Raw genomic sequence first — 24,931 nt, 5'->3', positions numbered from 1 at the left:
TGATAAATGACCACAGCAGTTGAAGGAGGAGAGAGAGAGTGAGTGAGTGAGAGGGAGAGAGAGAGAGGGAGGAAGGTATAGAAGAAGTCTGCCCAGTAACAATCGCACAGCCGCGGTCGAGCGCAGAGGAACTATTGGCTCTGCGCATAGACACAGGGAGGAGGAAACAACTTAGACTGGAAAAAAAAACTTTAAAGAGACATTTCCCCCACTTTTCTCACAAGCATTGCTATATAGCCAGCAAGCTTCAGATGGAAATTAACAGCTCTATAGCTCTGAGGACTTTACAGTCCCTAGTCTTCCCCTGATGCACTTAAGTCTTGTTTCATTCAAGACTGAGTCTTTGAAGTTGGCTAAGAATAGGAGAGGGATTAGCATATTTACCCATGCAGATTCTCTTTGTGACTGTATGTGAGGCTAAATCATTTGGCAGTCATTTTTTAATTATCTGCTCATTGACTTACACTCTCAGCTTCGTTTCCACCTGCTTGTTTTTCCATGTAAATTATTATAGAAGTCTAATTTTTTTTTTTTTTTAAATAGAGATTTATAGCTGGTATTGGTGAATTGCTTGATATTATTTGGGCTGAACAAAGCCCAGTGACTTTCATCTTTGTGTTATCTATCTTTAAGAGGAGATTATGCAAAAAAAAAAAAATTCAACGCTGCTTCAAATTTCCTAGAAAGCTATCTCTTAAACCACAAGCAGTTTGTGGCTGCTAAAAAAAAAAATGTTCGTAAGACCGTGTGCGTCCGTGTGTGTATGTGCATGTGTGTCTATGTGTGTCAGTGTGGGTGGGTGGGTCTGTCCTGGGCGCGCGTTCGTGCGCATGCACATGCTGCTGTAAGTTAACATGCAGTGTTTATAGCCACATACGTACAGTATCTACATGCGTCATCTGCAGTGCGCAGGTTCACTAAGTCCATAACAAAAAAGAAAGTTACAGACAAGTTGGTTTAACCAGAAATCAATATGGATCAGTCTCTTTCTTTAGTTTTTTCTTTTCTTTCTAATCCAAACTAATATTCAAATTACTTTCACAAGGGGGCACTTGCTGCACTTTAGGAAGTAAAGTTTGGTTCTTTAAGCCTTTTAATGCTGGAAATATGTGTCATCATAATGCAACAATGAATAAGACATCAATTTATTTATGGCATGTTAAGTGATATTATCACTATGTGTGCCCCCCCGCCCCCTCCCCACTCTGTAATCATCATCTCAAACCAATCAAGACAGTCAAGAACTGCAGCTACAAAGACACAGAAAATGCTTTTCTTTTACCTGAAAGCTCCCTGCTCTCGTTAAACATTAATCAGTCACATATTTTGACATGTCCCATAAAAAATTAATAAAAACGGAATATATTTGCTTTGTTTCAATCCAGATCAGTCAGTAAATGTGTAAAAAGAGATCTGGTTAAACTGGGCTTTATATGGATCTGTTCTGCACCTTTCCTTATATTGTTGTGTATCTGCGTGTGGTGAAAGTGTCAGCTTTTTTAAAAAAAAAAATACTGAAATGGAACAAGTTTACAGAAAGTTGTCTTGCACGCCAGAATAGAAGAAAGAGGGACAGGAGTGCAGCATGTTGCGTCTGGTCTATACAGAGGTAATGAAGTGAATTGCGTCAGTGGCGCATGCAGGGCAGCCTTGAAAAACGTCTCATCTGGCCAGACGGATGAAAGTAGAGGCGCACTGTGGGGAGAGAGGAAAAAGTTCTCAACAAGGAGAGGCAGGACTACTCTTACGGTGCCCCTGCAGTCTCACTTTTTATGCCTCTAATAGACTTTCCCTGCCATCCTTTTGCGTTTTTGCTCTACAACACTGCTTTTACGTTTCCGAGAGAAAAATCCTACTTTTTTACTTAAGTGAAAGCACCAGCACCATGGAGCTGCTCTGCCTCGAAATGGACACCATCATACGAGCTCGTCCCGATCCGAACCTCCTGTGCGATGACAGAGTCCTGCAGAGCTTGTTGACCATAGAGGAGCGATTTCTACCACAATATTCCTATTTCAAAGGCGTCCAGAAAGATATTCAGCCGTTTATGAGGAGGATGGTCGCTACTTGGATGTTGGAGGTATATCGAAACAGCGAGTGCTGACAAGTCTTATTATTTCCGTGCTCGACTTTAAAGCCTCCCGATTTGTTTCATTCCTGCTTTACTGAGCTCTGTTTGCAATTTATGGACAGTAGATAAGGCTTACAGCTCTCGTTTCCGACTGCTTATTCCTCATATTAACCAAATGTGTCGTTTTCTTTAATTTCTTGCCATTTTTTTTAAAGTCCGCTCGTGAAGACTGCGTTTATGAAACTGCGAGCTATGATATCGGTGACACCAGAGAATTTCTTTTATATGGCTCACATGGTGTCTGTACAAGCTGCCTGTTGATTCTTTAATGTTATTATTTTAGATAGCCTGAATATTTCCATGCACACGTATGCACTCCCCAATGCAATGCTGCCCTGCGCTATTCTATCGCCATGTTGTTTTTTTTCAGGAGCGCTTGTGCTTTTAAGAGGACTTTACGGTGTCATAAACGCAATAACAGCGGTTAAACGCCATCGGCATTGACAGAGGAGGCTCTTGGGTTTCCACGGAATATAGAAATGAAAACAAAAAGCGTTGCAAATATCTATTTTAAATGTCGGAAGGGGCGAGGGCCTTATCTCTCCCCTTGGTCTTCGCCCCGTCGCAATGCCTCTCTCTGGAATTATGTTCGATTTTTGTCACCTCGTCAAATATTTCTGATCAACATCCATCTGTAAACAATCTTGAGGCTTTGAGCTTTATTTTCATGTAAATATTGTCAGGGTCCGACCCACTGGAGATTTTTAATTAATTTTTGAAATAAACATATCGGGTCGGCGGTGACGCACACCATACCAACCTCTTGCTACTTGCCTTTTATTTTGACATTTTATTCATATTTATCGTGCATGGATTTGGATATGAATTGTCGGGTATGATGTGGAAGGCCCCCCTGCACATTATGATGCGAAAAAAAGTGGTCTAGATAATTTATTTATATTTTTAATTATTTTATGAAAATATGACGAATGAAGAAAAGTGTTTCCGTGTGCAGCGCTGTCGGGGTGTTTTTTGGCTCGGCTGATTGTGACTTGAATTCATTTCTTAGTCAATGAACTGCAGGAATGTGACTCTATTGACAGTATGTGTCTGAGACTTATTTCATTCTTTGTAAAATAATCTATTTCGAATTAATTTATGATGTCGCAACCGATTAGGGCTGGGCGCAAATTCTTGGCCGGGCCCCAACTATGTGTGTCATTGAATTTATATGTGCTCTTTATGTAATTAGACTTTCGTTTCGTTATCTCATAAAAGTTTTATATACATTTCAAGTGCTGGAAAATAAGTCAGGTCACTGCAGGGTGGGTTACTGATTCCAAATGCTGAACATTGCTGCATTGTCTGCTGTCTCTTTATTCAGGTTTGTGAGGAACAGAAGTGCGAGGAAGAAGTTTTTCCCTTGGCCATGAACTACTTAGACAGATTTTTAGCCGTGGTACCCACCAAAAAGTGTAACCTGCAGCTGCTGGGAGCAGTCTGCATGTTTCTTGCATCCAAATTGAAAGAGACTCGTCCATTAACTGCAGAGAAGCTTTGCATCTACACAGATAACTCCATCAGACCACAAGAGCTGCTGGTAAGCAACATTTGGTTGAACACGTTTAGCAAAACTTCACAGTCACACTTCTGAGGATTCCTGCTGTCATCATCAGCTGGTTGGAGACAAACATAGCTTCATGACACATTTCTGGCATTTTTTTTCACATCATGTTTACTTTTGGAAACTAGGTTTTTATTGCAGTTGTTTTAAGGTATTAAATGTAAGATCATTTTAGCCATTCAGCTCAAAACATCACATACTAAACAGAAGAACTGCTCTCATTTCACTGTATCTGTTGTCCGGGTCTCCACTTTGGACTTTGTTGTCATCTAAGGGTCCATGAAAAGCAAAAGCACCACAGTGAATTGTTCCACAAGGGCTATCTTTGCAGTTTAGGACCCTCTGGGCTTTACAGTATTCATCCAGTCTGTGTAATGGTCTCCATCGCCATCTAGTGGCAGATATTTGCACAGAGCAACGAGGTCAGCTTGAACTCCAGCCAAAGTTCTGATTTTGTTCCTGTCAGCTAGAGAGGGAGAGACACAGAGAAATTCAAGTTTGCCTTTTACAGTTTAGCTTTCATCCAAAAATAACCAGGGATGCACACATTTCTGATATTATGTCATGCTGCGCTATTTCTGATTCTCACACATTTTTTAATGAACAAATGAAGCTTACAGTATGTCTGTCTCTCTGTCTGTCTATCTATCTGTCTATCTATCTATCTATCTATCTATCTATCTATATGGCTGGTGATGCAGAGTAGATTCTGTGTTATTCAGAGCAACAGAAATGTCATTCCTTTGTGTCCTATTTATTTGATAAGGCAGCTTTGGGCTGATAACACCAGCTGCTTTCACCAGCGCAAACCAATTAATTAACTCAGTTTCGTATCAGATAAGTATTTCCCCACTGCTCTGTGGTGCTACATAAATATTCCTTAGTAAACAACAGCCAATCCCACCCATGTTGTGAAAGAGGCCACATATTATGATTCAGATGTGGCTGATGTTTGTAGGCCTGCCTCGTTGCCTGACTGGCGGCTCTACCCACTGGGCTGATTGCTGCAGTACATTCAAGTTCCTGACGAGCTGCTGTTGGTTTTGTTGGCTCCTGATAATTTTCTGGAATGCATTTCTGCTTGAAAATATTGTGTCAGATTTTGATTTCCCCGCACCTTTCCTATCAGTTCAGGTTTCAACGGTCAGCGTGTTATAGCTGTAGGTTTGACCGGTAGAAAGAGTGTACATTAGAAAGAAAACTTGCCGCACTCTTAGCCTGAGGTGGTGGCAAGTGAAACAGTGTTTGCAAGGAAACAGAGTACGTCCTACCTTTATGTTCAGTCTGAAGACAAAGCCCTCAGTCCTTGAACTGGTTTGCTGAGGCCTCTTCTCAGTGTTTCTGTATAAGGCAGTATTTTGGCTGACACGCAGATACAGGAAACAGAGATCAGCTGCTCAGGGCATGTGATCGTTCTTTTTTTTTTTTTTTTTTGTCCTCATCTTTGGTAACAATTTCTTGTAAAGAGAACCGCAATGTTACAAAGAAGGTGTGACCAGAGGAAGGCAGTAGCAGAAGGAAGTGGGTGCCTGCCTGCATGCCTGCCTGCCACTATGTCAGCATAGAGCCTGTGTTGCAAGGTTTGTCACAGACATCTCTGTAGGCTTGAATTTTGCTCACTGGCAATGATGGAAAAGGCTTTTGAGAACAGCAGCCATGTTGCACAGGAGCGGCCACAGTCAACAAGCCACTGCTAGATGTTATGATTTGCATGTCATCAAATAATTCTATTTTTTTAAATGTTGGTAACACTTTTCAATCAAGATTGTACCTCAGAGGAAGATGTCTTTCATCTATAAATCAAAAGGGCTTTTATTTTCTTATTTCCTCCCACGTGAGTAATTGTGGGTATGGACAAAATCCTTGCTTTAAAAACCGATTCCTCCCTTGCATCCATGGCCCTAACATGAAGGAGATCATAAAACATTACAAGGCTGAAAAAAAGGTCACTTTGATTAGAAAATTGCAGGCTGGTAGCAGGGTCAGTGGCAGCCATGTTGAATTGTCTCATGACTGAGTCCATGTGGTCTCTCTCTCTCTCTGTTTCTGTGAAAGGGAAAATGAAGAGCATCCTAGTCACAAGGCTGCAGTCCGGAACCAAACCACGAAATTTTTTCCCAAATTAGTCACCAACTCTTCCGTTAATCACCTCCTCTAGGAAGTGAAAGTAACAATACACTCTAAGAGAAGAGAACACCACACCTAGTGTCCCACCCACATTAGAAAGACACTCATCTAAGCTTGCATGTATCATCACATTTTCCCAAGACATCCACATTAAAATGACTTGTGAAGTTGAGAGCAGTTCTGCAGAATCTGATTTTACAGAAAGGTGCTGAGTTACATTTGATTTAAAGCTTTTCACGTCAAATGCTGCCCAAGGATTGTGTTTCATCTCAGCCAGCAATATGTTGGACCCGATTTAAAATAAAGTCTTTAACTATGCTTGTTACTCAATGTTATTTATGTAAGACATAACATAGGCTCAGAGGATGGACTTCGTTTGAAGTATCAAAGGGCATTAACAGAATTGGCTGCAAAACAAAAGATGCAAGAAAAAAAAAATCACATTTTACAATGAGGGGTTTTGTTTTTATAGTTTAAATGAACAATAGCTTGAGATAAGAGATGAAATACTGTTTAACTTTTTAAGATAACACAGATTTATTGCTGATCCTGCTCAAAAAGCACAACCTTCCTATCCTTTTTCACTCTACACACACACATACACACACACACACACACACACACACACACACACACACACACACACACACACACACACACACACACACACACACACACACACACACAGTAGAACCTCTGGTGGGCCTCTTTAGGAAAGTCCCCAGATGCCAGACAGACAGACGGGGAGGGAGACAGTGTTGTGAGGTCACCTGGGTTGGTGGCGCTGCTGGTGTTTCTCTGTCCCAGGCCCAGCCAAGCAGAGACTAATGTAATAACAATAATGCTTAACCTCCACACACTCGCCACTGTACGGGGCCAGGGGCCCACAGAGTCACATTCACACACTTCAGGCTGCAGTGAAACTGGCTGAACAACTGCAGTTGTAAAGTTGCACTTAAGTCTTTCTCATTTTCGGTCACCTCTCTCTCTCTGCTCTCTGTCCACGTCTCTGTCCCTCTCTCTCCAGGAATGGGAACTGGTGGTGTTGGGGAAGTTGAAGTGGAACTTGGCAGCAGTGACGCCGAACGACTTCATTGAGCACATTGTGAAGAGGCTGCCGCTGCCTGAGGATAAGCTGGCACTTATACGCAAACATGTCCAGACCTTCATCGCCCTTTGTGCCACAGGTAGGACACAATGGAAGCTGACATCACTCATGTTTAATGTCCTGGATTATTAACAGATGTCTGTCCTAATGAATTGTGATGTTTAATTGGGGAAAAAAAAACTAGTCCAAAAGATGACCATACAGAGTGCAATGTTATTTTGATATCATAATAGCTTTTACTTATTTTTTTTTTTTCTTATTGGTGTTGTAAGTGACACTGATCATGGATAGGCTGCCAAGTCAAACCAAGCGATAATGGCTTGCATCAACATACTTTCTCATGTTGCAAAATGTCTTTATCTGCACATTCTTCTTTCAGCACCGTATCAAAACCCTCCTCTCTCAATAACATGCGGCAACAGCTCTGTTCAGAGGTGTGCTGTGGGCCAGTCTCGGCCCGCACTGACTTAACTGTGGTGCATTACCTCCAATGGGAAAATATTCTGCCTAAGAAAAGCGTGTCATGGAAGACATTTCAGCGTTTGACTCTTAGGTCTGATGTCCATCATCTGTCTTCTCCCGGGCTGGTATGTGGTCATATTTTAGAGGCGTATCAGTGGCTTCCAGAGCATCCAGTAACACTTCAAAGCAGACTTTGCCTGGTTGAGGGGCATTCCCATGTCGCACAGGGTTGACAAGAGGAATGGACAGGGGTGGAGGCAGGAGGGCCATTGTCTTTCTGCTCTTGAGGTGAATTGTTCCCTCAAGATCAAACATCCAGCGAGTCGTGGGAGGGACAGGTCGAGGCGGAGAAGATGCAGGAGAGAACAGGGGAGTGAGGGAAAGCCAGAGGAGTGTATTGTTTTTGCACTGCCAGTTCTAAGGCATGTCATGTTTTCATATCTCTTTCCCCTGCCGCCTTCCTTCCCACTCTCTCCCCCCTCCAACTTCTCACGCCTCCCCACCCTACAGCTGGAGGACATGATAGCTTTCCCATGTTGAGATTCTCTATAGGGCAGGTTTCTCCTGTTTGCGTCACCTCCAGCACCTCATTTAAAGCTACAAACAAGTCAGGGGACGAATGGTCGTGGGGGGGGGGGGGGGGGGGGGGGGGGGGTGTTAGGAAACTAGCACACTCAGCCCTGAACATCCTTAAGTATTTCTCTTACCGTTCATGAGGAAAATTACACAATTCACCTACAGTAAGGCTGTTTGGCTGTCCTTTCTTTTGACCCCCGTCATCAACACCACCACCACCGCCAGCAACAGCTTCCCTTTCAAACAGAAATGCTAACTACAAACATCTCGTGGGAAACAGCTCCTTGTGTTGACATCATTCAGAGGAGTGTGTGTATAGTTAGATGAATAGATACAAGGGAGGTGACAGGTATTTGCAGGATAAAGTGATGGAATCCCCTGCACTGATTGTGCAATGGATATGATAGGGTGAGAAAAGTTTGCAACACCGAGTTCATGTTTGCAGAGCATTGAAGAAGAAACGCCTCTTCTCTCTTTTTCTCTGTCTCCCCTTTTCTTCATTCTCTCCTACTATCTCTCGTTCTCTTCCTCTCCCTGTCTCAACCCACATCTCTCACCCCTCATTTTGTGCCAGCGGATTAATGTGCGGAATGACAGCGTGTCAGTGATCGGACCTATTCCCAAAGCAACATTGTGAAAGACTCAGCATGCACTTTGTCCTTAATTGCTTCAATGAGGCAGTGGAAATAAATTTACGAGCCTCCTGGAGTCGTCCTCCTGACATTGTGTTTTAGAAGAGAGACTTTCTGGAGATAGCTCTGGATTAGCAACAGGCCATTTATCTGTGTATGCTCTCCTCAGACTTGTATCCAGGCAAACAGAGAGTGAGGGCAAGACAGAGAAAGAGAGAGCGTGAGTGAGTCAACAATTTGGTGCATCTGAAGATCTCTGGGAATTCGAAACCTCATTTGTGGAACGTTCCCAGCCGTAAATCTCAGGGTTATCTGGTGAGAATCCTCCTTGAAACATCCTCTGAGCGAAGCTGAGAAGGTAAAGACTCAGCAGAAGGAGGAGATCTCTCAGGAGGATTTACATTTGCAAGACAGTTGACAACGGGTCACCTGTGGCCTTCCTATTTCATACAGTCCATTCAACCCACCACCCACCACTACTCCCACCACTGCTGTCCCTATACTGAAAAAGAAAACATGCATAAGACCACGGCTCTCTGTTTTCAAGGGAACAAGAGAGAGAAGAGGAGAAGTGGCGAATAAGGCCTCTCATTCCTAATGGCTCCTCTCTTTTGATGAAACAGTTCCGTTCGAGGCACTCGGTGGGATTTTGTCAGGTGGCGCAGGCTGGCTCTGTATTAATTAATAACATTGGCTGGCCCATTCACGACTATGCAAATGGCTCGGGGGCTCAGCTAGAGGCTGAGAGAAAGGAGACAAAAGGCTTGGCCCTTACATTTCATATGCAGAGCCATGCGAGGGTCAGCGCTGCAGGGCCACTTGATAGGAAACACCAGCGCTTCCCTCAGGCAGGCCGCCGGATAATAGCCCAGAAACAAGCTCATTAAGGGAGATTATGAACCTCCATTCCTACACACAGACACCAAGCACTCCGAGCTTCCTCTTCTATTATTATTCAATTGAGGTAAAGTGGGAGAATGGACGGGGTGCATGGGGCAGACAGATGCACCCCAACCTGTCTGCTGCAGTTATTGAGCTCCGTCTTCTTGCCATATTGGCAGGGATTATGGTCTATTTTTTTTTAAGCAACTCCAATAGCCCTCGCTGTAATGGTATGCATGGAATGGGGACAATAGTCATAGAAGTTGATCAAAAGAAAATTCTGGATGAGGGCCAACAGTGCTGTCCAAGAAAGAGAGTCAATTGTCCTGGAAGACACAATGACGATTTTGCTACAAGATGGGACGTAAATAACGAGTGATTGAAGTAAATGAGTGCTCATTCTTTTATCTGTGAATAGTTTTTTGAGTCATTTTTTTGTCTGGTATGTGGAAGTGTCTTTGGGTTGTGTGAAGCTACTTGATGATTAACTGGTTAGTTTCTCAGAGACAAACTAATGATTCACTAGCTAACAAACATGAGAGAAGTCAAGCTTTGCTGCATGGCTTCACTTTCTCTCTTGTATAATGGTAGCAGATTTGCCTCAGAATAAGCTACTTGCTCTTTCTGGGCAGCATATTACAGTATAGCTGAGCTTTACTTTTCCAGATATTATTTACCAAGTGAGTTTACAGCGTGTATAAATCCTGCACTTAAACATTGTGCCTGGATTTGTATACTCTGCTCACTGCAAGAAGGATACAGTATATTTCACTGTTTAGTTTGTGATACAGCTTCTAACCCAAAAAGAAAGTTGGATCACATACTGAAATACAGTTCATCCACTGTACTCAGTTTTTATTTCAAAATAATGAAGAAATGCACAGAGGATGAGTAAAGCTGTCCAATGCTGTCATCAGACATTGGCAAATTTAGCTTTTGTCTCTTCAGATTTTTCTTTATCCCTAACATCTTTCCAAGTTGTGTGCCCCCAAATTCACGAGGCAAACATGCCCATTTTTTATGCAACAGTGACCACTCAAATATTTTGAAATGACTCATAAGGTCTCTTTCGTTTTGGCTGTTAAGTCTCACTGGTCCAGAGGCAGGAATTCTCCTTGTAGCTTCCTCTCCAAGTGGCTGCTGCACGGAGAATCCCCTCCAGGCTCAGCTCTGCATTCTAGAGATGAATGATTCATCTCAGATGTGGTCAATGAAAAGGTCTTTTACTGGTGTTTGTTTACATAAAATCCCCTTCATGTTTGATGAGTCAGAACCCCAACAAATTAGTCACTTCGCCCAGCAAATTATCATCCGCTGATGTGAGGAATCACATCCAGTCCGGCTGCATCGTCAACAGATGAAGCAGGAAGAAGCTTCCTGACAGTATGCTCCCAAAAATGTGACACACAGAGTGAATCACCAAGTGGCACGTCCTGACTTCCACCACCCCACCCCCACCTTCACCTCATTGGTGTAATCAGCACCACTCTATAAATACTGTGGCCAGCTGAGTCACTCCAGAAACACAAAGAGAGGTTTCCTCTTTGGATGCTCCAGTTATCCCACCAGAAAGGTCTAGAAATCAAAATGTTTTTAAACTTGCATGCTTATGCTGGAGGTCACGTTAACCACAAAAACTAATATTTGTTATTTGAAGTAAACCAAACGTTAGTGTCAGCCAGTTTGAACACTTTTATCATGACACCAGCGTGTCTCTCAGAGTTAATCTTTCCCTATGAACTCAGCTTTTGTTTTTCCCTCTCTGGTGAGGTGGTTTTTATCACTTGTGCACCGAATCGTCAAACTCCATCTGTCACCTATAAAGACAGAAAGAGTTTTTGAATATTTAAACTAGGTACAAATACAGTTTCCAGTTTGTGCTCTTCCAATGCGGTGAAAAGTTAACTCCCCTGCATCCCTCCCTTGACCTGATCCAAATCTGTGTGTTCTTCATCTGTGACATTACCAAAGCCTCAAGGCTGCAGCTGTGACACTGGAGATGATGGTGCAAGACTGAAGAGAGTTGTCACAGGATGCTACAATTAAGGAGGAATGCTGTTTTCTGGCAGAAGAGTTGAAATCACAGTTTGAGCAGGGTGCGTGACTCAGACTCTCCCAAGTTTTGTTTTCTGTTTGTCTCCAGAGTGACAGTCTGGAACAAGAGTTGATGGAATATGACAGATAGCAGGATCGAGTTATTGTTTCTTAATCAGTGATTTCTCCCCTTGTTACATGTGGAAGAACTCCTCACGCCCAGTGTGGGAAGTTGTTGTTGTTTGTGTGTCTGAGGGAGCTACACTAGGTGGACCGTCTGAGTAGCTAGCCACAGACTTGTTTTGACTACCAGGCTGTGTTGCATTAATGGTAAAACATACTGTCATGCCAATCCCAAAATGATGTTTGTTTTTGGCCTTAATCAGTCAACAGGCCCTGGGTCCTCGTAATGCTGCTCCTTTAATAAACAAGGTCAATAAGGGCTACATGTATAGAATACAAGACCCTGATTTATAGCGCTGGAAAGAGAGGAGAGGGTGAAAAGGAGCACTTTTTTTCTTTCTTCTTTTGGCTGTTGTTCAACTTTCCAACTTTAATTAATTTACAAGTTTAATGTGCATACTGTGCATTGCAGCCACCCAAGAGGAGTGGGCCATGTAGGGCAGCAGACTGTGTGACCAGAGGCCTGAGGATGAAGTTTCAGGGGGTAGGAACACGGAGGAATGGAGACGAGGGGGCACAGGGAGGAGAAAGGGCCATTGAAGGGGGTGAGAGGCGTGCAGGCCAGGCCAGCCAGCCGCTGCTCACAGGGAGCTTTCCATCGCAGGCGTCCCCACTCAGCTACATACACTGTTTATCCTCAACATGAATATCAATGAGGGCCTCCTAAAATACGGCCATTCTTCCCCCCACATGCAGCAGCCACCAGGCCGGAGTGTCAGCCCGCATCGGCTGCACGCGCGCGTCCTTGTTCTGCTACAGACCTGTCTTGTCTTGAGTGCGAAAAATCAGCTTGCTGCCCACTGCCCGCCACTCAGCTCTCCCACAAACCTACATCTGTGCTGTGTGTGTGTGGGTATATGTGTGAGTGTTTGTGTCAGTCTGTGTCTGCATCTCAAAGCATATGCAGGAATTGGTGCATTGTTTCTTGCCTGTGTCTCTGAGATGTCTGTCTCCTCGCCTGTCAGTCTGCCCTCACTGCACACGTACAGTAAATCCATGTATGCCTTTGTCCTTTTACCCCTCTATAGAAAGTTGTGCTCTTACAGCAGTGATGTAATGCCGCAGGGCTTTGTGTGCTCTTTCCTCTTGGCTCGAGGTAGCCTTTAATAAATCGCCCCTTGGCGGAGGCCCAGCGGCTAACACAGGGGTGTATAATAAGTTCATTTATTTGTCAACACTGAGCCCACAAGATGAGAAAGCGCCTGGCTGTGCATGTTAAAAAGGCAGTGAGGGGCTGCCTTTACAGCTATCAAAGGGCCTACCTCTTTGATTCCAGATAAAAAAAAAAAAAAGAAGGAAGAAAAATCTCCTTCAGAGCCATCGCACGCAGTTTGCTTTGCAATTGAATATGGCAATATGTTAATGTGCAGGCTGTTTCTATGCCCCCATTGCCCACTCCTCTAGCCCATAGGTGGCCCAGGAACAGAGGCATACTTGTGGAGGGGGGGTGGTGGTGGGTGGGTAGATGGGAGGCAGGAGGTGAGGGTCGCTGGAGGGCGACTCTTTTCTTCTTCCAAAACCTCACAAGAGTCTGGACACAGACTTGAGAGTGATGTGCAGCGGAGTTGTCTACACCCTCTCCTCTCCCACCACGCCCACCACCTTCCCTTCTTTTCTCCTTGTTGTCTCGTCGCTATACTGCCCATCCCTCCTTCTTCATCTTCCTCCCCCCCGGCGTCGACCCCCTTGTCCCCCCGTCCAGCCACGGTCTTTGTCCGGCCTGTCTCGTTGAATTGGTATCAGCAGAGAGGGGATGGATGCTGTGTCTCTCAATTGGGTGAAATGAGGTGATGACTCTGGACAATGGAGTCACACTCTTCTGCCTTCCCTCTCGCAGTTCCGCCACTCTATTAATATGCTAAAAGATAGGAGGGCCGCCAATGCAAACCACTGCCTGTTGTAGCAACAAAGACTGGGGCATGTGTGCCATTCACTGCCCCCATCTAAGCAGGCCATGTGTTGTCCAAAAAGAAAGGTAGAAGTTGAGCAAGACATAAAGAGAGAATAGAGAAAGGAGTGTGTGTGTGTGTGTGTGTGTGTGTGTGTGTGTGTCTGTGTTTGCATGTGTGTCTGTGTTTGTGAAGAGAAAAACTCTCTCTCTCTCTCTCCCTGTCTGTCTGTCTCCCTTGCTCTCACTCTCCCCCTGTATGCCAGTTGCCTTGCCTTTTCGGGCCTCTGGCCCGTTCACAAGCTGTCTCATTTGCATTATGAATGACAGTGAGGGGAGCTAACAAGGTTATTGGTCTTTGAGACGCACGCCTGTGACCACACGTGGAAAAAGGACCTACAGCAGTGAGCATTGGCAGAGGCACTGAGCCTCTTTATTCCTCCCTTTCCAAGCGCTATGGGGCTTTTTTCAGCGAGCACACGATTTACTCAGGAGATGGAAGAAAAGGGGCCGGGCTGGGGAAAGGGGGAAAGGGGGATTGGGGTGGGGAGCCGGTGAGGGTGGTTGCTTTTCAGCTCCTTTACAAGCCTAGTGAACCCTCATTATCCAGGCCCCTGGTCATTAGTGAGCGCTGCGTTCAGACCTGGTACAATAGAAGGATTATTTATTAGCTGACTGCTAGATTACCAAATCATATTGTCCCTGGGAGGGATGTATCTGTACCCTTTTTAAGATGTGTATGAATCGAAAGTGTAATTTAGAAACCGCACCAGGTGAATGACAACAACCAATACTTCTTTGTGTCATCTGAAAACTAGTATCACCGAAAGCATATTTAACTCAACTAGTATTTCTTTTTCCAACAGATTTCAGATTCGCCATGTACCCTCCCTCCATGATTGCCACAGGAAGTGTGGGGGCAGCGATCTGTGGCCTACAGCTGGATTCAGCTGACCAGTCACAGTGGGGCGACAGTCTGACAGACCTGCTGGCCAAAATTACAAACACAGAAGTGGTGAGTTTATTTTACACTCCTCAATTTCATCTAGAGCACTTGTTGCAGCTTGCTGGGGCTGGAAAGATATTTTTTATGAAACAAGATTTTAAAACACCAAATTCCACTGTGATCTTGTTAGTCAGGGTTTAGCTAGGAGCTTGATACAAGCTTGATACTTGTGTCTGGAAAGTCTGAGGGGATGTTTCTGAGTAATATCTGAATGTGGAGGAGTAAATGTTAGTATCTCTGCAGGCATCACTTTGGTGTTCAGCGGTATTTATTTATGTACAATTATTACAGTAACTTTGTGATTCAGAGCTGAATCAGCTGCTGCAGTCCGTTGGAAGCTTTTCATCTCCTCCGTCAGTTTATATCTCCAGTGAAATGCCACAATTAACTCATCTAATTACCACACACGCGCAGTTTTGCAATCTATTACTGTTAACAAGCAAATTCTTTTTTTTTTTTTTGACAAGGCTTGCTACTTCTCTGAGGGAAAATATCCCTGTTATTTATGTCAAAAGTTAAGAAACCCCACATGTTTGTTGAGGTTGTGTGTTTGCAACAGACAGTAGTTGCGATGTTGAAATGTCACACTCAGATTTGGCTTCTTCACTGGGATTCGGCTTCCCACAAACCCATTTCTGTGGGGTTTCACTGCCAATATTTCTCATGAGAAGAAAAATTAAAAAACAAGGATCAAGCTAAGAACAGAAATGTCTTCATTAAAAGAAACCATCAACATGCTAAAGATAACAGATAACTGCCCTCTGTCATGACCAGACCAGAAGGTAGCGTGTGGCAGGTTTCTTTTCTTCTCCATCAGTCCAGTCCAGCTTCTCAGAGGCCCCCCTCATTTAAAGAATCCTCTAAATCGAGCCAGGTTGAGAGCATATACAGTATGCTCTGTCACTGGCAGGAATGCTGGCCAGGCCGTTGTGTGGCTGTCTGGGTACAGTGAATGTTGCGGTGGTGGGTGAGATGAGTCCAAACACAGGCAGGGCCTCTACTGACTCTGAGATGCCTGGCTTTCATCAGGCAGATGGGAGAGGGCTTCAGTTTGCTATAGTTCACTACATGGGTGAGTAGGTGAGCAAGAACCGCACGGCGTAAGGAGAATGAGAGAACCGTGAGGTAATAAGTTAAGTTCTTAAGTTATTTTTTATGAGACTCTGAGGGGAAATTAGTCTTCTGCATGTGACCCATCCTAACTGTTCAGAAGCAGTGGGCAGCCACAGAGCAGCGCCCAGGGACTAGCTCCAGTTCTGAGGCCACTGCCTTGGCACGAGAACTCCTAATACCAAACATGATGAAAAAGGCTTTTGGTTTGTAATAGCAGACTTAATATAAACATGAACATTTGAGTTCTTGTGTGCCCGCTGCACAGGGAGCAGATCAAAGGGCGTGACACTGATCCCAAGCCTCAGCCCTGGTATGTTAAAATTCTGTCCCAAAAAGAGGCAAAGCGGGAGGAGGAGGAGGAGGAGGAGGAGGAAGAGGAGGAGGAGGAGGTGAAAGAAAGTTGTTGAAGTGTGAAAAGGACACTGAGGGGGTGTCATGCCTCCCTCGCGACAATCAGCCCTCTCTCATCTCCTCCTATGGTCCATAATGCATCACTGCTGGGAAGCATGGCTCCCTCTGGTGCGAGCTGTGTGAAGTCTCGCTCAGCAGCTGAGGAAAAACAAATAGCTGGCCTCAGCAGTACAGGGCCTCAGTGTGTTTAGGCTGCGAGGTCTTAGACTTGAGGGAATTAAGTCGCTCTGTGTCTCTGTGATCAACTCCTCACATTCCTGGATTCAGACAAGCCATGGCTCGCAGTAAACACAGGAGGCAAAGCAGAGGGCACCCTTCCTAATTCAACATATATGAAGGGCTTTAGTACAAACTGCTAAGAAGCCAGCCAGAACTATACACAGAGAATCTTTTGGTTTAGAAAGTTACTTAAGAACTTATATTGGATTTGTGCACCACTTGTGATTAACATAAAAAACAAACAAAAAAAAAACATAGTCTCATGACAAATGCCCAGAAGCCGTTGTCAGCCTTGATAAGTGCTATGTACACAGTTTGTCACTGTTTGAGCATTTAGGTTTTCACAAACTGAAAAGAGGAAATGGTGATCATTGACCATGTCATTTTAACACTTGCCCTACCTTCTTTTCCCAAAGGCTATTACTTCTGTAATAGCTTTTGGGAAGTGTTACTTTTGTACACTTTGTACATCAATTCACCATCTAAGGGCCACCTCATTCTCATTTTCAAAGGCAGTCATCGGGGCGGTGGTATGAACCTGAGTCTTAATGTGTACACATATCATGCTGTATTTGGCTTTGGACAGCAGTGCAGAGGCTCGGCAAGATGGCAGAGTAGTGTCTCGTAGCGAGCCGGCCAAAGAGCCAGGCAAAATATGAAGGCAAAGCAAGTTTCGCCAACCTCTGCAGCTGCTGCTGCCAACAGCATCATGGCCAACGCCACCCCCCTGGCACCCTGCTGGCATCTGTGGTATCCAGAAGCTGTGGTTTTCCAGTGGAAATGTGATAGGGCCAAGTCACCATCTTGGGTCGCTGGAAGAATGTGTGTAGCGTCGCATACACCTGGTGTGGCCAAGAGGGGCTCCCTGTTAGGGACAGCAGACGGGGAACTGTGTGCCTGAGAGCCCAGTCATAATGTGTGGTAAGAAGAAATAAAATTAGTTTGAGTTTAAAGTGGGATACAGACCAGTTTGTGATTCTCCCATCCTGCTTTTTTCTGAATAAGTCAACGGTAGCAACAGTAAAAAAACTGGAATAGATGTTACAACCCAGAAATTAGACTCCTAGTTAGTACATGAAGGCCAAGTGTTTAGAGCCTCCTTTTAGTTTTGAACGATTAAAACAGGAAACAGAGGTTAGAGAAGTGCATGGGTTTAAGACCATCACTTCCTATATTTTATCGCTTTGACACTCATTTTCTTTTAGTCGCTCATTCATCTTTCTTTTTGGTCAGGGTCACACACTAAGACACCGGAAACACATTTTCCCATTTCTCCCTTCTTCCTGTTTTCATTCCCCTTTTTTAATCACTGTGGTTTCCACTGTGGCCTAACTATCACCGAGGTGGCTTCATATATGTTGCACGATGGCTGAATTTCTCTAACAGTACTGTGTTAGTGCCAAAACGCTTGCAACAAAGATGCATTTATTAGGAAAGATTATCTCTATTAACACAGCCTGTGGCGTCACCGCTTGTGGTGTTTCGGCATGCAGGCTAAAGAAAGAGAAAGGTCACATTTTCTATTGTGACTGGTGGAAATTCAAGTCATGTGGTGACTCCTTACTTCCAGTGTCAGCCCCCGGATATTTTGTTTTAAGATTCCCTGAAATCCGTAGTGTGTGTCGTCAGTGTGTGTCTGCCTGTGTGTTTGTTTCAGCTGTCTGACCACCAAGTCCTCCCAGAGTAGCTAACGCTGTCTTGTGTGGTACAGTCAGCAGTTAAAACACATTCCATGGCTTCACACATTTCTTCCTTTTGGTTTTGTCTGTCTGCACGACTTCCCCCTACCGCCAGTGTCACAAAGGCCGCCCAGGGATAATGTGCATGCCTTGATTTGTCAGAGAGACATATTGTTGCAGTACGATGTTTGAGATGGGATAGAAGGAGGACTATAACTATAAGGGAGGATCTGTGGTGGTCATGCATTTTCCGGGTAGAGGCTGCAAAATAAGATGCTTCAGTGTAGCATTACCTCCCATGGCCAACTTATTCAGTGCTGTCGGCCCCCCTCAGTATGCAAGTACCTAGAGCTTCTCTGAAAACAGTACTGGTGTTTCCAGTAGTCACACATTGAAGTCATTAAAGTTTCTCGAATAAAGCCCATGGGGCCTGGCATGGGATCCGAACTGCCGCTCTAAAGAGCAGCAGAGACGGGGGGAGAATGTCTTTTAAGAAGTGAAGGCGTGCATTCTTGCGGTAAGACACAGGCAGTTCCTTTACATGTTCTGCGCTTTACTTAATTTTCTCACAGGAATTGAGATTTTATGACCAATGGGGCACATGTTGGTGGGAAGATTTTGTGTGTGTGTATGAGAGAGAGAGAGAGAGAAAGAGAGAGTGTGTGCACACGCCCATGTTAGCGGCCAACCTCTGGAGGAGATTAAGGGACAGACGCTGGTCGGGTTTCCTCCACGTCAGACCCGTTGCTGGGGGAAACGTTCTCCCAGAGGCACCCAGCCCAGATCAGTCCAACCTCCTCAAACATCAAATCAGTCTTCATGGATTGTGACCAAAAAAACTCTCTTGAGCTAATCATGAGTAGATGCTGGAGAACTCCAAATAAAAGAGATGTCAAGACAGGAATTAGTTCATGCAGACTTCAGAGGTCAACAAAAACCCATGTACCCTGAGTCATTTTGACAGTGGTCATGTAATGCTATAGATTTTTTAGTTTCCATCTAAAGAGATTCAGGTCGTAAAGAAATCCTCCATAACGTTGTCCATATGTACAGCTTTTCAAAAAATTACCGGTTTAGAAAGTTGGGTCAGAAGTCAGACACTCGTGTAGTTTCCCTTTGACAACACGATGCATGTCTCGCCCTATAATGTGTCGTGCTATTTGACCTTTGACACTCTGACCTTTTGTCACTCAGCCGTGTGCGGCTCCCAAGGAGCAATCCCCATGCGAGTGAAGTCTCAGTTCTCGTTTCTCTGTAGCCCAGCCGCACCAGAAGCTGTAATGCAGACTCAAACTGTGGTCCATCAGGTTTAAATTAGCTGTGAATTTCTGAAGAATGCTTCCCCACTTCACAAGTGGTACACTTTCACCCATCCCTCCGGCCATAGGACGCTCTCACTCATGTTATGCATGCGTTTGTGTGTGTAGTCTTGAGGGCAGGCAGCTTGCCTTCAGCTGTGTTACAGTATTTCACCACCAGAGAGCAGTATTAACTCTCTCTATAGGCACCATCTGACAGGAACATTCATATTAGTCTGTAGTCAGTCAGTAACAGTCTGTTCTGTCTTTAATGACTGTCATCGCTGTTCCTCACCCTAGAACAGTTTGACCTTTCTCTTACACTCTTGCTAACAACCCATTCAGCACTCCTCTAACTCCTCTTGAGCCCTCCTCCCCTTCCCCACTTCTTCCCCTCCCCAGTGAGTTGTTCTCTGTTCCTGCACTGCCCTGTCCCCTCTGTCAACCCTCCATCAGGGAAGGATATGAGGGCTCAGCGCTGTGGAGAGGCTCCTCTCCCAGGTGGATTCTCAGATTGCCGCCGCGGCCTTTGATGGTGAAAGGCGAGCTGGCCAGGTCTCAGATGGATCCCCTGCAGGCAGGCAGGCACACAGACTGGCTCTCGTTAAAAAAGCACCACCTTTGTGTTCCCACAGGAGGTGGATGTAATTAACGTAGCTTTAGTACTACCTGTGTTTTCAGCGGCTGTTGTCAAGGCTACTTCTGTTTGGGTTTTGTGTGTGTTTCGGAATGGCAGAGTTGGTGGGATAGGTGGGTGGTTGGATAAAGGAGCCAGTGGTCCGCATGCACGGGTGCGTGTGCACATGCATATGTGCATACATGCACATGAGTGCTATAGGGCCGGTGTTCAATGCACAGCCCTGGTGGGCTGATGTAATGCTTGGGTCTGGTCCGTGTCTGTGCTCAGCCTTGGCAGTAGCTGGAGCTGCTAAAGAGTCTGTGGTCATTTAACACCGCTGGCCTGTGCTGCCCAGGGGCCCTCTGCTGTCACACCAGGGGCCCCTGTTTCTGAAGCACTGATTCCAGTTTTCACATTTGTCATGTTAACTGTGATGATAGTTGTAAAAGCCAGTTTCCCCTCCGAGCAGCCTTGGTACTATGGCTTTTGATGCGGACTGAACTGCTTGATGAAAGCCAAGCTGCACAGCCTTATAGTTTTGTTAAATACTGATAAGTAACAGGTCTACTCATAGGTGTGAATATTTGCTTAGGCCTTTGTGCTAAAAGTTGTGTTTTGCCAAATAACTCGTGTGGACGTTTAAATCACAGGAACAATGTTGTTTGCTCTCACATTCAGTCAAAAAGTCCTGTTGTCTTTGAGTGACAAAATTCTGCCCATATATTGAGATAACTCATGATTTTGTTTGATTAATCCTCTGCTATATCAGAAATGACTCTTTGCTGTTCAAGAAAGTTTCACTGACTTCGTTTGGAGAGAAGAAACTTCCTTACTAAACTTCCTTCCTACCAGAAGATTAAAATGGATATATTCTTACAGCTTGTTCCTTCTCCCTTGTTGCATTACAGGATGTTCTCAAAGAGTGTCAGGAGCAGATTGAGCGTGTGTTGGTCAGCAGCTTGCGCGAGGGGCGGCAGCAGCAACAGCAGCAGCAGCAGACACAGAGAGGCCCCAGCGGCAAAGGTCTGGACGAGCTGGATCAGTCCTCCACCCCAACAGACGTCCGAGATGTCAACTTGTGAACGAACCACCAGAGGGCATCGTTGCACAGGATTTACAAAAAAAAGCATCATGAAAAAAACCTCAATTTTCTTAAAAACAGAAAAAAAGAACAAAAGAACAAAAAATGTTAAAAACACAAGCCCTTTAAAAGAAAAAAGAACAATGCTTGCTAGTTTTTTTGTAGATTTTCTGTTCTTCAAGTCAAAAACACCTGCCCACAAAATAGATTTTCTATGATGTTCTAGTCTAAAAGCAACAAATTTGATTCAAGATGAAGCTCTGTGGTGCCTTGGATATACAGAAGGGAAGCCAATCATATTTGCATTCTGCCTTTGATTGTATAGTATGATCTTTAAGTTATATTTTAACCATAGCTTGATAATGAGGCTGTCATGGTAGAAGTTGTGGAAACCATTCAGAAATTGCATACATGGGATCGCAGTGGAGCTTAAGCGTTTTTTTTCCCCTGTTTTGTTTTATATGAGTATTATCACTATTACATTTGTGGATGGTGTGGGAGAGGAGGCGTGTTGTAGCTCCTCTATCATGAGAACATCCACATGTGTCTCGAGCGTGAAACAGACAGAGGAACCTGTGAGAACATTATGCGAAAAGTTGGTGTGTCCCAATTCCAAGGGATAGATGGGATTGTAATAAATATTAGTGGTATTAGTAATTATTATTATTATTAATATTATTATTGGACATATTTTGGAACTGAGTAGTAGAGATCAATAAGCTCCTTTTTTCAGGCTGCTTGTGTGTGTCAGTTTGTAGGTGCAGTGTGCAAGCGTGTGCGTGTTTGTACGTGAATGTGCCAGTTTGCATACGTGCCGGTGTGTGTGTGTGTGCGTCTACGTGTTGGTGTGTGTGCGTGCAGCGTGAGTGCTACATGTGATCCTGTATCTATATTAGCATTGTGCATCCTACGGCGTGAGGCACTTAAGCAAAGTCAAGTCGTAGACTTACAGTTCTGTGTTAAAAGACTATGGAGCAAGCCGAGGCTACACATACTTTGTCCATCAGTATAACAGGGCATCTATGCTATATCACTGCCTTCATGCATTAACAGTGTATCATGGTTCATTGTTGGCCAACAATAAACTCATGTGCATGGACTATAAGTGAGACAGAAAAAGGTTTAGCGAAGGAGGATATGGGCGAAGGGACTTTCACTTAGAGCCCCTTATCTTTCTGATTTTTCCTGAGGCGTCTCACCTCAGACTCAGAGGTCATGTGAGGTGTTTGTCTATTACTGCCATTCTGTTAATGAAATATTACAGATACTTCATTCTTTGTCACGTTGTTACAATATGGTGTTTCCTTAGTTGTGAAAGGCTGCTTTGGGTCTGGGCAGAGGCGTGATGACCTCTCGCATGTGTGGCACATGTGAAAACAGGAGAGGACAATGTCATGAAGAAAGTAATGCTTTTTAAAGTCTGGGGGATGTCAGACTCCTCTGTGTTAATTAGCAGGGAGGGAACAGGTTGTGGCATGGAAAGAATTAGAAAGGACAGGGACAGTTTGCAACTAAGAAGTCACTGTGGAACTGTGGAGAGCACGTGAGTGCACGGCACAGGGCGGTAGGACAGGGAGGATTTTTTAGAGGTGCAGGAGCATGCTGCTGTGTAGGAGATGTGGATGATGTACAGCTAGTGGCTGGAAGATGATAATGAACAAAAGAAGCCGAAAGGCCTCACAGTAAAACTCTGATACCTGCATATTTGGGTGGAATCAACTTTAATATCTCGTAATTTATGTCTACAATGACACAGCTAAGTGAGCAGATATGCTGTACACTGTACAGACTGTACACTGCCAGATCATGTGAGGATGAATTGTCTTGAGGGGGGGGGGGGGGGGGCGGGGGTTAGAGGAGTACAGGATGATAAAATACTGTCAATGCATCTAGAGTCCCACATAGGGTTGTTTTCAGCTCCCCTATATGATTTCAATGGCAAAGCACTTTGAGAACATGCTCCCCAGGAGATAAGTAAAATGAAATGCGTCGGGTGGCGATTGGAGGTGAATGGATGTTTTCTTTTTTCCTTGTTAGCCTTTTCTTTGGTTTACTTTGTAGGGCTGGTTTCCCAATCGTCAGATATACCCTTGTCAAGCAAGAGTCAAATTAAAATGGCTTTCCACGAGTTATGACGAGAGGACATTCCAATCCCAAAAAAAAAAAAAAAAACATTCCTACCCAAGCCAAGTGCAAGTTGGTGGGGAGTCTGACCGTTGCAGAGAATTTGAACAAATACGAAATGCCAACACGAATTGGAAAATGCCTACACACAGAGTTCACGGATCCATTGGGTTCTGTTTGATTTTCTTTTACTTTGTCAAGAAATGAAATATTTGTTTTTACTTGAATTTTTTCTTTTTATTTATCTGCATCACAGCCACAGATAGTCACACAGGGCAGCGATGAGCTACAGGAAAGAGTGGTTGTAACATCCAATATTTGCACATGTTCTTCAGAGGGCAATGAGGTTTGCATTTTTTAAGACAGAGCGGAGCCTTTGCTCTAAACCACCTTAACTGATGTGTGTTGCAGTGGTTGGTCAGTTGTTATTTTCTTTTTATGGTGCTGGCTTTTGTAGTTCAGGCTGATTGTCTGTCAGTGAACACATCTGTCCCCTGTGAGCTTTGCTGCTTCAAATCATTTGCAAGGGGTGGGGGGGTTCATCAGCCAGACAGACATCAGCACAAAACAAGAGACAGATTTTTTTTCTTTTTTTTTTGTTTCGTTTTAATGGGACACATGGCTTTGCTACAGCAAGGTGTCTTTGACTTAATGCTTGAGTTTTTTGTTTTATTTTTCGTGACGGTATGTGACTTTGCTGAGTATATGTTTGTCAGACTGAAGACAAATGTGGGGATCTAATGTTTTTGTGATGTTTTTCAGTAAAACTGGGCAATTTAATGACATATTTGCCAAAACATCCCTGTATGAATATTTGATATGACCCCTTCATTTTGCCTCTGTTTGCCTGATGTAAGCTCTCTCCCAAACTTAATGGTTGTGATTTTCTTTCCTGCAATTTATTGTTGCATGTGTTATATATTGAGACCACCTTTACAATTTGTGTTTGATATATTTTATGGGGTGACCAGACCCGCAAAAGGGTTTTTCTAAGATTTAGAGATACTGTATTCCAAAGTGAAGAGAGGACAGAGGAGGAGGTGTGAAGACATCAAGAAAAAAGTGTCAATATTTTTATTGAGTTATTGTTGTCTTTTTGCGCTGCTAAAAGCTATGAATTTGTTTCATTTATACAAAAAAATAACATTACCTAGTTGTGATGTGTCACTTGAGTGTGCTGCTATTTTATAAACATTTGTATTATAATATAATTATTTTACTGCTTAAGAGATACATTCAGAAAAACGAAGTAGATGGTGATAGAAGAACATGAAATGAGTACTCGACTGGAAATGTCCTTTGTACAGTTTGACAGTTTGCTTAGATAGCATGTTTCCTTTCCCCCCCTTTTTTTTTTATCTATTTTGCTCTCCTTCTTCAGTCACATTCTGCATCAGTGGTATTTCCTATACCTCAGGATTACTGGACAAAATAAAATACACAAATCCATCATCTATACCTCTGCAGTTAGGGAGCCTGGAACGGAGGAGAAAGAATACAGTGGGGGTGGAAAAAAAAGCAACGACCAATTATCGTTTTTGTGGATAAATCCCACTGTGTTAGTGGGGAAACAACTTGCTCAGTACGATGGGAAACAGGAAATATGCAAGGCTTCCACTTGGACTTTACCTATATTGGAGGGGGGGCACGGCAACATTGCAACATTTTCTTGGGGTTTTGATACCGATAGATAATTCAAGCATGTTCATTTCTGTTCATGTTGGTGCTACATCTGATTTATTGTGTGTGAGACAGGGAAAGACAGCATTCCTGTGATGGCCAAAGTACAGCTTT

At 44.0% G+C, this 24,931-nt stretch overlaps 1 protein-coding gene across 1 annotated transcript; it reads left to right on the top strand.

Annotated features, from left to right (window-relative positions):
• Nucleotides 1-998: 998 nt before the first annotated feature.
• ccnd2a (cyclin D2, a) lies at nucleotides 999-23,203 on the top strand. Its single transcript, XM_041037802.1, has 5 exons — nucleotides 999-2,080; nucleotides 3,456-3,671; nucleotides 6,850-7,009; nucleotides 14,454-14,602; nucleotides 20,841-23,203. Exons 1-5 carry the CDS (start codon nucleotides 1,679-1,681, stop codon nucleotides 21,012-21,014), a joined length of 1,101 nt encoding a protein of 366 aa, XP_040893736.1. The 5' UTR covers nucleotides 999-1,678; the 3' UTR covers nucleotides 21,015-23,203.
• The last annotated feature ends 1,728 nt before the right edge of the window (nucleotides 23,204-24,931 follow it).

The sequence above is a fragment of the Toxotes jaculatrix genome, chromosome 5 (genome assembly GCF_017976425.1).
Source record: "Toxotes jaculatrix isolate fToxJac2 chromosome 5, fToxJac2.pri, whole genome shotgun sequence".
In the NCBI taxonomy this organism is placed as follows: Eukaryota; Metazoa; Chordata; class Actinopteri; family Toxotidae; genus Toxotes; species Toxotes jaculatrix.
This window is presented reverse-complemented; position numbering and strand designations above follow the sequence as displayed.

Excerpts from the sequence above, each read along its gene's own strand:
- ccnd2a (XM_041037802.1), top strand. The coding sequence starts at position 1,679 with ATGAAAGTAGAGGCGCACTGTGGGGAGAGAGGAAAAAGTTCTCAACAA. Across the intron at positions 2,081-3,455 it reads TCGCTACTTGGATGTTGGAG|GTTTGTGAGGAACAGAAGTG; the intron begins GTATATCGAAAC and ends CTCTTTATTCAG. Across the intron at positions 3,672-6,849 it reads TCAGACCACAAGAGCTGCTG|GAATGGGAACTGGTGGTGTT; the intron begins GTAAGCAACATT and ends CTCTCTCTCCAG.